The following is an 11,132-nucleotide window of genomic DNA, read 5'->3' on the forward strand; positions in this document are numbered from 1 at the left end:
GGAAAAAGTTACTGTATAAAACCATTGTTAACCAGCTTCGTAGAAAACTGGCGAAAAGGATGTACGCAGAATAGCGACACGTAGAGACCTTAGATGAAGAGAATATGGCAAGGAAAGGAGGAAGAAGAGGGAAAGAGAGAAGCGGGCGAAACGTTCAGCTCGCTTTACCGAGCACTGATGATAGTTTTTGCTCGGTAAGATTTTTTGCTTCTACCCCCGCGGCCACCCCCAAGGGTGGATGATATATGACCGCCCCCGAGACACTGGCCACCCCCGGGAGAATGAGGAATAGCGGTAGAGAGAGAGAAAGAGAGGGAGGATACATCCGAAAGAATTCCTTCCACGTCGAACGCGTGTAGGTACGAATCCAATTATCGGTGAAAATAATAGAGATCGATCAAGAGGGCCGCTCATCGTTGATCGCCCGTGTCGTTTCGGGAAAATTTGCGTGCACACCGAATCATTGATTCCACGATATATGCTGGGAAGAAGGCTTCGATGGTAGCAATCGAACACGCGGAAACAGAGTCGACGAGATAGAAAGGGGGAAACGACTCTGTAACAACGCGTTTCGCGAGAATTAGCGAAATATCGTCGAGGGCGGAAAGCTCGGGAGGAAGACGACGGCTCGAGTTTACGGTGGCAACGGAGGTCTCTCGCAATGAATCAATTTATTTAAGGGTAGTTGGATTTCGCGAGTCGATGCACGACGAGCCACCCTCCCCGATACCAAGACTCACCCCTCTCTTTTTCTAACGTGGCTCGTTTCGTCGAATGATTTATAGTTTTCCTTCCGCGAGCACCCGTCGTGCGTTCGCCTCGACAGAAGCGGCCAAATGTACGCAAAATAGTCGGAATTTCTTCGGCGTTGCTGAGAGGGAAGGAAGCGAACTTCGAATCCCAATCGGCGCGGACACTTTTCCGTGATTAGCCGATCTCGTCTTTGCACAGGAGAGAGTATGCGCGAGTAAGACGAATAACCGGCACGTAAAAGGCGAGAATAATTAGTCATTTATGAGGCCGGTAAGTGGGGCCGCAAATCGGTCCTTCGCGGAGGGACAACGATGTAGTAGGGACTCTGCGGTGGGGACGACGTTATCTCGGAATTATTAATCATATCGTAACGCGCGCACGAGAGACAGTCGAAGCTGCGAAGGGTGTGCGAGCGAGACGGGACACCGGCGGCTCCATGGACTTATCTGGCACCTTAATCAATTCCCAGTTATTAATTATGGCCTCTGCCCTTCCTCCTCCTTCTACGTTAACCTCGCGGCGCGCGCTTTGGAGACGGCGGCACCATTGTCCGCGGTGTTACAATGCGGTGTCAACAAGATCGCGGTCACATTTTCTCCGAGTACGCGATCATTAATAATTATTTACCGAAATGCGGAAGTCAGCGCCCGACGTTGCCAAGAAGCTTCACTCAGCTCTGACAAAGTAAACATTGTATCTCTTGATGGAAAAATCAATTCACCTTCCACCGTGAATGCAATTTTCTAAGACGATTTGTCGGTAATGTATAAATTGAATAATAATTATGTATGCGTGATTTGTACATTTCTATACGTGAAATGTTACACGGAGAAAGAGATTTCTTTGAATTTAGTGTTTCTTTGTCTTGGGTTTCTTTAATATAAATAACATAACTTAATATCAAATATAATTTTGTTTAAATGAAAAAGGTTCTTTCATTAAAGTAAACCACTATTTATTAGGGAGGGAGGGGAAACAGTATTATTTAAAGGAAATAATATTTGTTTTCAATAAAAAAATTTATCTCATTATATATTAAATACTGTTCTGACTGAGACATGAAAAAGTTCTTTGATATTTCTCTAATATAGTGTTACTGCTTTCAAATAATTTATTGTTTGTCATTACCATTGTAATGCTTGAGTAAAGATACAAAAGAAATATATTATTTGGCATAAAGATATTTATTGCTTGAAACATCAAACAATCCTGTCTGTTGAATCCAACGTTCGTTTATTCGCTCCATTCTAAAAGACAAATTTGTTTCGATTAAAGAAATAAAATCCAAAAAGATATCTTTTTCCCTGTGTATGAGAGAATTAGTTGAGAATATTAAACAGGAAGTTAAAATATTAAAAGAAGAAAAGCACTTCAAAATATTTTTCAACTCTTGTATTACATACTTTAATGTAAAATGAAATATCGCGCCAAAGTGTATTGTTCAGTTAAAGTAAGAAATAAAAATTGCACCACAATCAACAGTTCCTATCTAATAGCTTAGCGAAGTGCGAGTTTTTAAGTCGCCAAATGTCGGGAAATATCCATGCCAAAAGAAAGGATGAAGTGGCGTCGAGCGGAAGTTGAATGATCGTTTATGCAAATCCTAATCCTTTCGAAGATCCATCCGAGCGACGTTGACGGATTGGCGGGGGGGACTTTGTTTGAAGCTAGTTAAACGGATTGCAATCCTCGACACCATTTGTTCTCTCGAGGGTGTGAAAACTTCCGTCGTGTTTGATTAGCGAGTCTGGTCTAATTATCGATATAAGGCAATGCAAACGTTTGTTCATTGAAGGAAAAACAATCATTCCTACATTATCGAAAAATGAAAAACTAAAAATTTTATATTTTGAGAAATTTGAATTACAAAGTAGATTTAAAAAATAAAATCATGCATCGTGTGTGCTCCGACAGTAAAATTTTAATTATTACTTAAACTACACGATTATATGTGTTTCACGACGAAACGCTTCTTTATATTTCTACAAAAAATACGCGAATGAACGAAAAAGATATAAGCTGCTCGGATTAATAACGCGCGCTGAAAGAGTCGAAGACATTTATGTACGCGGTGTTTCAGGGCATGTGGATATGGAAAATTTAATATAAGACAGAGTAATAAAGCGTAATTTTATATGCCAAGCGCATTGCAAAAAGAAGTCGCGCACGTACCGTATAATATAACTATACGTGTAAAGGAAGCAACGAACTATGGGTTTTTGTTCGAAAAATACAAAGAACGATTACTGGCAGTGGTGGCGTAACAAAAAAGGGCGGCATGCCCGACCTGCTGAAAAATTAATCACCGACGTCACAAAGGAGTCGGTCGAAGACAATGCCAGCGGTCCGGAAAAATATTTTTCACATTTTCTCTCTCTCTCTCCTTCGGTTAATAGCAAATACTCGATAATGGATCGTAGCGACCTCAAGAAACGGAATGAAGTAGCAAATTATCGTTTTTCAAACTGAACGATCGAACGAATTTTTTTGCCCCTAATGAGTACCGAATGAATATTAGCCGTCGTTATCTCTTATTTTAAAGAAGTGCCGGACGAGACGCAATGTAAACCGTACGGAAGAGGAGAACATGTATTCTTCTTGCTCGCACAAGTGTTCATTTAATTCGGGAACCGACCACTTATTTCGAGGTTTTCACGTCCCTACATGTATATCGAAATCGCGCGTGACACGACAAACGTGTAATCCGCGAGAAGGGTTGATCCTGGTTTAGCTCACATACGTTGGAATCCGACGAGATTTAAGCCCCCGGCGAATTTGAATCTGTCAATCCGAAGTGTCCAGCCAACGTGTCGCTGTGCGAGAGAATGTATAATAAGGGAGCGTTCAGGATAATGCCATCCCGGATGTTTTTTCCGCTGTCGGAAAGATTTCACTCGTATTCATGAGTCCGCGTTCGACTCGCTGCTAATTCTACTAATACATATCGGGAAAAAAACCAACTTAGCTCAAGAGAGAAGGACGCGTAATAAATCTTTTTCTCTTTTAATCTCCGCTCGCAACGAAGGGGCGAGTATTCGGAAAAATTCGCGTGCCACCAACGGAGGAAATTTCAGCGATAAACGCGACTCTTTTTGCGTTTAGCCGTTTAGTTGATGTAAAGCTAGAACACGCGTGAGATTAAAAGATAAATTTGCGCAGTATCGTGCGTGTACTTAAGGGACGCGACGGTTTAACGCATTGAATTTGTCGCAACGTTACGTGACGCGACAGACAGACAGAAGCGAAAAAGCTGAAATTCATCCTTCATGCGCGTACACTTCGAGTGCGTTTCTTTCTTTCTTTCCGCCGGACACCAAAACTTGGAATGAAGAGCAGAAATTCGAAGGAACGAGAGTCCAAATTGCATTTACGGTCTTGCCTGTGGAAGAAGGCGAAACGATATTAAGACACCGGTGGCCCTTCGTTGGGGTCGATGTATCATTTGCCGGCGGGTCGTTAAGCGGTTTCAATTAGTTTCCCCGTGCAGGTCCTCCTCCGCACCCACACACGGACGAACGAGGGGGGGGGGGGGGCCCACCCAGCTTAATCGCGCGGTCCAGTTTTTTCTCATAATTAGGAAAAGCTCGTTAATACATCCCGGATATATCTTTCCTCTACGTCGACAACCAGTTTCTACGAGTGCAAGCCCGATCGTCTCACGAAAGTGCACATCGAGACGTAATACTTATCGCGAATTAAAGCACAGTGTTCGCGAAACAGCGATAGATCATCGGAAAATAGATCATCGTACGGTGGATTAATCTGTATCATATTTCATCACACCGATGTTGAAACAGAGAAGAAAATGATAAATCCATTTTTACGTTATGTTAATTGTAGCTTTCAGTAGTCATTTTTATATAATTTGTAAAATATCCTTCTTCTAGGATTTCTGAAGAGAGAGTTTGTTCAATAATATATAATATCTTTAATATTACTACTATCGTGCGACATTATCCACATTTTCTATCATATATCGATATATTTTTCATATAGAATAGAAATTACTTTTCTCCTTATAGAAAGGAGGGAAAGAGAATCGATAATCTGTTTGTTTCAATTGTATTCTCTACTCAAGATAATCTTGACGTTTTTACAAATTATTAACAGTATTAAAACATTATTAGAAATATATAAATAATTTTTCCTTCATTGATAAGCATGTTGCAGGAAAAAAATATGTATAATATGTAGCATATGTGAAGAATTAAGAAATTGCACGAAGCAAGACGACTAATGCCATCTTGACCAAATAATATGAGTGCGGAATACCTGCGTTAGTTATCGACATAACGATTACCGACACGAAACGGTTGTTTGTGACGATTGTTTCAGTCAGAGAACTGAAGTTGCTGAACAGTTATTAATAGCATAATAATTGAACGGTTAATAATGGCATGATAATACTATATACGCGAATGAATAATTATTAATATATACTCAGCAATGGAATATTACCGAAACATATTCAGCAATAAGTTAAATTATTGAGTGGTATTAAAACTATATACTAATTTTATGTAATCGACTTTCCATAAAATGCAAATTCAATCGATGAGATTGAATGCGATTCCTACCAAATGTTTATTTCCGCGGAATTTTCTTTTCTGGTCTTTTCCTTGGTACTTTACAGACGTAACTGTAACGCGAGCTCGAAAATTCGCCAGATACCATAATCGTTATCGGAGTAATAATCAGCTATGCCAATGAAATTTAATCGATTATTTGGAATTTATGACTAATTAATGAAGTTGGTGTAGATTTCATTAATTACTTAAAAAAAAGAAGCATACTTCTCGCGAAGGAACAGTAAACCTCTCTCTTTTACAGAACGCATCGTGTAATTATCATAATATTGGTTGTACACTCGGATGAGCTAATATAATTAATGAGGTGAATAATGATAATACTCGCTTCTGCATCGATACAACTCGAGCGAGAACTTCTCGGCACTGAAGCATACACGAACGAAATATCGCGAAAACTAATGTACTAAGTCAAGAAATTCAAAATAAAAAACCGTTTAAATTTAAAGTTGACAGCATTTAAAGCGACAAGATGTGATTCTTTTGAAATAAATTCGGAATTGAATTGTCTGATGTTAATAGGGTCACCTTTGTAAGAAATATTGATCAAAAGAACTGTTGAGATTTGAAAAAGACGAAAGTTTTCGACAAAAATACATTTGTAGAAAGATATCTAATTGATTACCACTAATTAAGAGAGAGAGAGAGAGAGAGAGAGAGAGAAGAAGAAATATACAGAAAAAATTATAGCGTAATTTTACGCATTTAAAGCGAAATAAGTGCACTTCGAAAAAAATTTGGAAAGAGTATGAAGTTCGTGAATGTGGAGAAAGTGTAGCTAAGAATTATAATAAATAATACAATCTAAAAGAGACTTACCGAACGAAGGAACGCCAACTATCCAAGAAGCCCTTCTCGACGAGGTAAAATAGTTTATTCGAATCGTCGCATTTGGATATTTCATTCCTATTCTTCCCGTAATATAAATCAGTAAGTTCGTCCTTCTGCTGTTTCGCCTTTATCTTATCGTCTTTCTTCGCTCTTTGCGCATTTTCCATTCTCTCCTGAAAATGCATCAATGGCAAATATACAATCAATATAGGTATTTGAGAAAATATTTCGATAACTTGTTGCAAAGAAAAAAAAAAAATTCATGAAACTTACCTCACAGATTGAACAAGACGAGGCTCCGATAGGATATTCTTTCGAATCCGGGAAATATTTTCGAAGAATCGACCATGCCTCTTGAGGTATTATTTTTCTACTGGAGTCTGCCGTTTTAAGCGAATTATGCTCGCAAAGTAAATCTTCGTTAAAGTTGATTATAATCTCATTTCCCTCGTTTTCCTCGACCTCTTTCGTGCAGTCGCTGCCATCTTTCTTGCTCTCCTCCTGCGGAGTATCCTGGCAAACGTCAACTTCTTGCTCCATATCCTCCAAGAAGGTTTCCATAGCTAATCTTCGCCATGACCGTAATGAATCGGTACCGATAATGTAACTCGTCTCAGAACTAAAACAATAGAAATGTATTATCATTTGTTATCCTTCTTCCTATTACAGAAACTTACGGTTCTTTAAATGTGCGAACGAGCTCATTGACTTCTTTATGATCACGCTCCAGCGATGATTTGAATCGCAATAGTTTACAACGTCTCTTCACGCAAGTTTCACACAAAGATGTCTGATCTAATCGTGGGCCTCCTCGGTACCTCTCGTAAAGCACATCAGCCGCTACCACTGGCACGCATTTTGCGCGACTAACTTTCAGCGGGTCGAGTCGATAATGCGAGCACAATAAAGTTGAATTGTCAATCGGAGGAACACTATCCGCGGTAGAATGTCCGTTCAACCATTTCGATAACCAATCAGTCGGTATCCAATAGTATTCGTTCCAAGATACCGTTGACGCGATCATATTATATATATCAATGACAAGTTGTCGCTTGAAATTGTGATCTTCAATTTCTTTTTGCTAAAATAGAAAATAGCGGATAATGTAGCAAATAATAATGCTGTTAATAAGAAATATTTTCTTACCTTCTCTTGTTGGGCGGCTAGCAAGCTCAATTCATGCTTAACGTTTTCTTGCCTGACGAGTTCGCGCATTGTGTTGCTCACTTTCCAATTCTCGAATTCCATCTGTGGAGAAAACAAATGAAAATGCATTGAAAATTAAATATAATTTCTAATCTAGCACACACATGTGAACTTACCTCTTCATAGAAATCTTGTTCTCCGCAACTCATAGCTCTGTGTGCAGCACCATTCAGTCGTTTGTAATCGAGTTTGACAATTTTCACTATCGGTTTCTTTGGATGTTGAATTTTATTCTGCAACTGTTGTGCGATGGGATCAGAAGTGTCCTTACATTCATCCATATTGACGATAGTTTCTATAGTTTCATTTTTAGCCGTTGATACATCAGTGTTTTGAAGTACCACAGATTCATCCGAGTCTATTTTATTCTCGAAATCTAATTTGGATATCATATAAGGATTTTCTTCCTCCGTTGGCGACATATTCCCGATGCCGTTTTTCCGTTGCGCTTCGTCCGACGAATCAGATTTCTCTTTAACGATAAGCCTTTCCAAGTTAACAGAATCGCTAGAGACGCTCACTTCCACCTCGGGTTTCTTCAACTTCATTTTCTTTGCAACACTTACTGGATAATCTGTAGTTAATTTTTTATAAACCAACATATACGCCGTATTCGATGAAAGGAATCCCTTCGGAACACGGCCTCGTTTCATCGGTTTTACGTTATCTATAAAAAAAAAAAAAAAAGGAAAAAAAATGCCAGCTCTTGCCACACTACTACACAATCCACATTTTTCTTTCCCTATTTAAGCACGTAATTACCGTTTACACCATCTTCGATTCGTTTATTCTGCATCTTTTCCACTTTGTCGTCACTAAACTGGTACCATTCACCACTCGAATTGCATATATTCGCAATATAATGTCCAGAGTGAGCGGAAGGACCTTTGTGGCTTAATACTGCAACGAGGCTATACAAGTGAGTTTGCGGTTGACACCTAACGTATTCCGACATATCGAGATCCTCGGGAAACTGGATGTACGAATTTAACTTTTTCTTCTGTCCGGAATCCCTGTCACGGTGAATCGCGTCGTTAGTTCGAGCGGATGAGGAGTCTCCGCGATATTTATGTTCCGAACTTACCTATGAAATACAAAACGCATCAATTGGATGTTTAGAGTCTCCGGCAGAGTTTCTAACCGTATGAATCGCCTGGCGTCCTTTTTATCATTGCAAGTGGTGCAGTGATACTGATTCGCGCCCGTCAGCTGCTCTTCAGACAGATACTTGTCTATCGCCTCCTTCAAGGTGGCCGCCAATTGCAGGTCCAATTCGTAGAATGTGGTAGACGTCGGATGCTCGGTACCGCACGTGGAACAACTGCATCAAACCCATAAAAATCCTAATTACCCACTAAGAAGTCGTCGCCCCCTGTCAGAACGGTTGATCGCACCAGTCGCCCTAGCGAGCAACGTGTCCTACCATGTTCTCATCGTCAAGATTCATCAGCATCATCATCGTTTAGGACAATTCTCATTTGTTTTCCACTTCAGAAAACCCACCAATTGATATAGCTGTATTTTCCCTGGGTCAGCATCTGCAGCATCTGCTTCAGCCTTGAGTCTTGCTGCAGCTTTCCTTCTATATGGCACAGTAGCAGCTTGGAGAATTCCTGAGCATCCTGCTGTGTTCTGGTATCCAGAGATAACGCGACTGCGAGATTCATCGGATCAAGGAGACTCCGATTTCCGAATTGCATCATCGCAAAAATGTATTGCAATTGGCCGACCGCGGTTACTGGATGATACGGTAGTCCTGCCTTCTTCGTCTGCTGCATTGTCTCCCTTTCTTCCGGATCTTCCGTGATATCCCATTTGTATATTATTCTCCTGTTGTTGGATTTATTTCGATGAGACACGGTAGAATGCAAATCCATTTTTCTTTATATACGATATACACTGTATTACCTCATGTCTTCATTATGAAACCACATTTGAATTAGACTATTAACGTAGCAAGTAGCACCCAAGTTTTTCAACCCGACGTATTGAGTCGGATCACGTAATTCAGAGAGAGAACTTTCTAAAGGTACTACCTCGGTAGGTTGTGACTTCATATATTTTTCTTCCCCTAAGCCCGTCAGGCATTGGGGATTATTGGTGCAGTTCCGTCTGAAACAAGGGTAACGAATATAGCGATTGATCAGAAAGCTGATTTATGGAAAACTTATATGAATCATAAGAAATTGACCAATCGTAGTCAAATGTTAATCGATTGAGAATGGTTAATTTCTTACGGTTCTGGCATAAAACCTTCACACACTTATTGCCATAAGCAGTGAGGAAGTTGAACGGTATATCTCTTTAGTTTTACATATTCCAAGAGACGATAGAAGTGACGATAAGGTTGGAAAAATCATTCAAACAGTTGAAATACTTTAATAGTTAGTAATAGAAACAGTCTTTTGAAATATATCTAAAGAAATATACCGATTAGTTGATCAACTTCGTTACTATTAAATCCATGTGTGAAGGCTTTTATAGCCTCTATAAATCAACATTTAATTAGTAAAACGCCCATCCGTGGCAATTATAGCGACAACATAAATGATGTACTACTAAACTCTTCTGATATAAGAATTCATTATGACTTACTTGCAATTTTTACAACTTTTTAGTCCAATCCTGTATGCAGTCTCTAAATGTATTTTTTCAATCTGTTCTGGAGCAACCGCTTCTATCCACGCCCATGCTAACTTGTCTAAATCAGCTTTTTTTGTTGGTGCCATATCTACAACATAAACTATATAACTTTTATGCTTCAAGGATGTTATTTAGTTAAATACTATATTTGATTAAATAATTGTACATGTATGCTCATAGCACAGTATATAAAATGTATGATGAACGATATGAACGCATAGTCATCAATGACAGAATAATATAATACGATATAGGAAAAAAAAACATTTTTATCTTTCTGTTAATACATTTTAGAGACACAACATGGAGAAGATTTGTGATTTTGAGAATTTCAGACTTATTTAATCTGTAGATACTTCTTAATCTACAAATTCTCGGTATATTTACTATCTACGTATAAATACATTAATAATATAAATACATAAATATATTAATTTTTTATATAACATGACACTTTCACAAATGAGAAAAATTTAATAATCAAGCTGCAGAAACATCAAGTTGTTACAAATGGCCGACTTTTATGCTTTTAAAAACATATAAACCGGCTATTTACAAAGACCTTTGCGCTTATTATCTCGAAAATAAATCGTCGTATATTTATTATCGTCAGAAAACAGGAAGAACAAAGAAAAATGTGAGAATTACAGAGTTAGCCACACGTAATCACAATTCTGGAGAAACAGTCGTTCTTACCGGAAAAGAATTCGTAGTCAGACTAACGCACGTACGCACATGTTCGATGATATTCTCGCAAGTTTTCGCGCCATAACAAAACCGTGCCATTTGCCAAAAAAAAAAAAAAAAAAAAAAAAAAAAAANGGGAGAAATCGATTTTTTCCTATAATGCGAAGTGCCGCGTAGTAGTGCTGTGTTGTCGAACAAGCGTTCGAGAAGAAATCATGCTCTAACTGTAAAATAACACACGAAACGGTGCGTGCACATACCTGTCTGCAACAGACTGTGCTCTACACGATTTGAGAGGTTATGGAAAAACACCGCTATTCACGGCATTACCCTGTAATTCATCGGTGTCACCCGGTATGCGGCACGAGATATCGCTCCCCCAAATGCACTGGATGTCCGCAATAGCCGCTAGACGCCACAAAAATA

General features: G+C 39.1%; 1 protein-coding gene across 8 annotated transcripts in view; it reads right to left on the reverse strand.

The window, feature by feature from the left end:
• Nucleotides 1-11,119, reverse strand: part of LOC106751794 (ubiquitin carboxyl-terminal hydrolase 48-like) — a 47,313-nt gene extending 36,194 nt beyond the window's left edge. For 3 of the 8 annotated variants that reach the window (XM_014632942.1, XM_014632947.1, XM_014632948.1), the window contains exons 1-11: nt 10,967-11,051; nt 9,972-10,119; nt 9,285-9,488; nt 8,880-9,206; nt 8,461-8,697; nt 8,139-8,389; nt 7,493-8,043; nt 7,317-7,418; nt 6,848-7,251; nt 6,444-6,789; nt 6,159-6,343 (exon numbers count right to left, since the gene is read on the reverse strand). In XM_014632942.1, the coding sequence (XP_014488428.1) occupies nt 6,159-6,343; nt 6,444-6,789; nt 6,848-7,251; nt 7,317-7,418; nt 7,493-8,043; nt 8,139-8,389; nt 8,461-8,697; nt 8,880-9,206; nt 9,285-9,488; nt 9,972-10,105 (2,741 nt within the window). In that variant the 5' untranslated portion in view covers nt 10,106-10,119; nt 10,967-11,051. Of the gene's footprint in view, nt 1-6,158; nt 6,344-6,443; nt 6,790-6,847; nt 7,252-7,316; nt 7,419-7,492; nt 8,044-8,138; nt 8,390-8,460; nt 8,698-8,799; nt 9,207-9,284; nt 9,489-9,971; nt 10,120-10,715; nt 10,835-10,966 lie in introns of those variants that run through there. The other 5 variants (XM_014632945.1, XM_014632944.1, XM_014632943.1 and 2 more) reach the window with 5 other exon arrangements.
• Between the last annotated feature and the right edge of the window lie 13 nt (nt 11,120-11,132).

Source organism: Dinoponera quadriceps, unplaced genomic scaffold, assembly GCF_001313825.1.
Source record: "Dinoponera quadriceps isolate SergipeBrazil2010 unplaced genomic scaffold, ASM131382v1 scaffold179, whole genome shotgun sequence".
In the NCBI taxonomy this organism is placed as follows: Eukaryota; Metazoa; Arthropoda; class Insecta; order Hymenoptera; family Formicidae; genus Dinoponera; species Dinoponera quadriceps.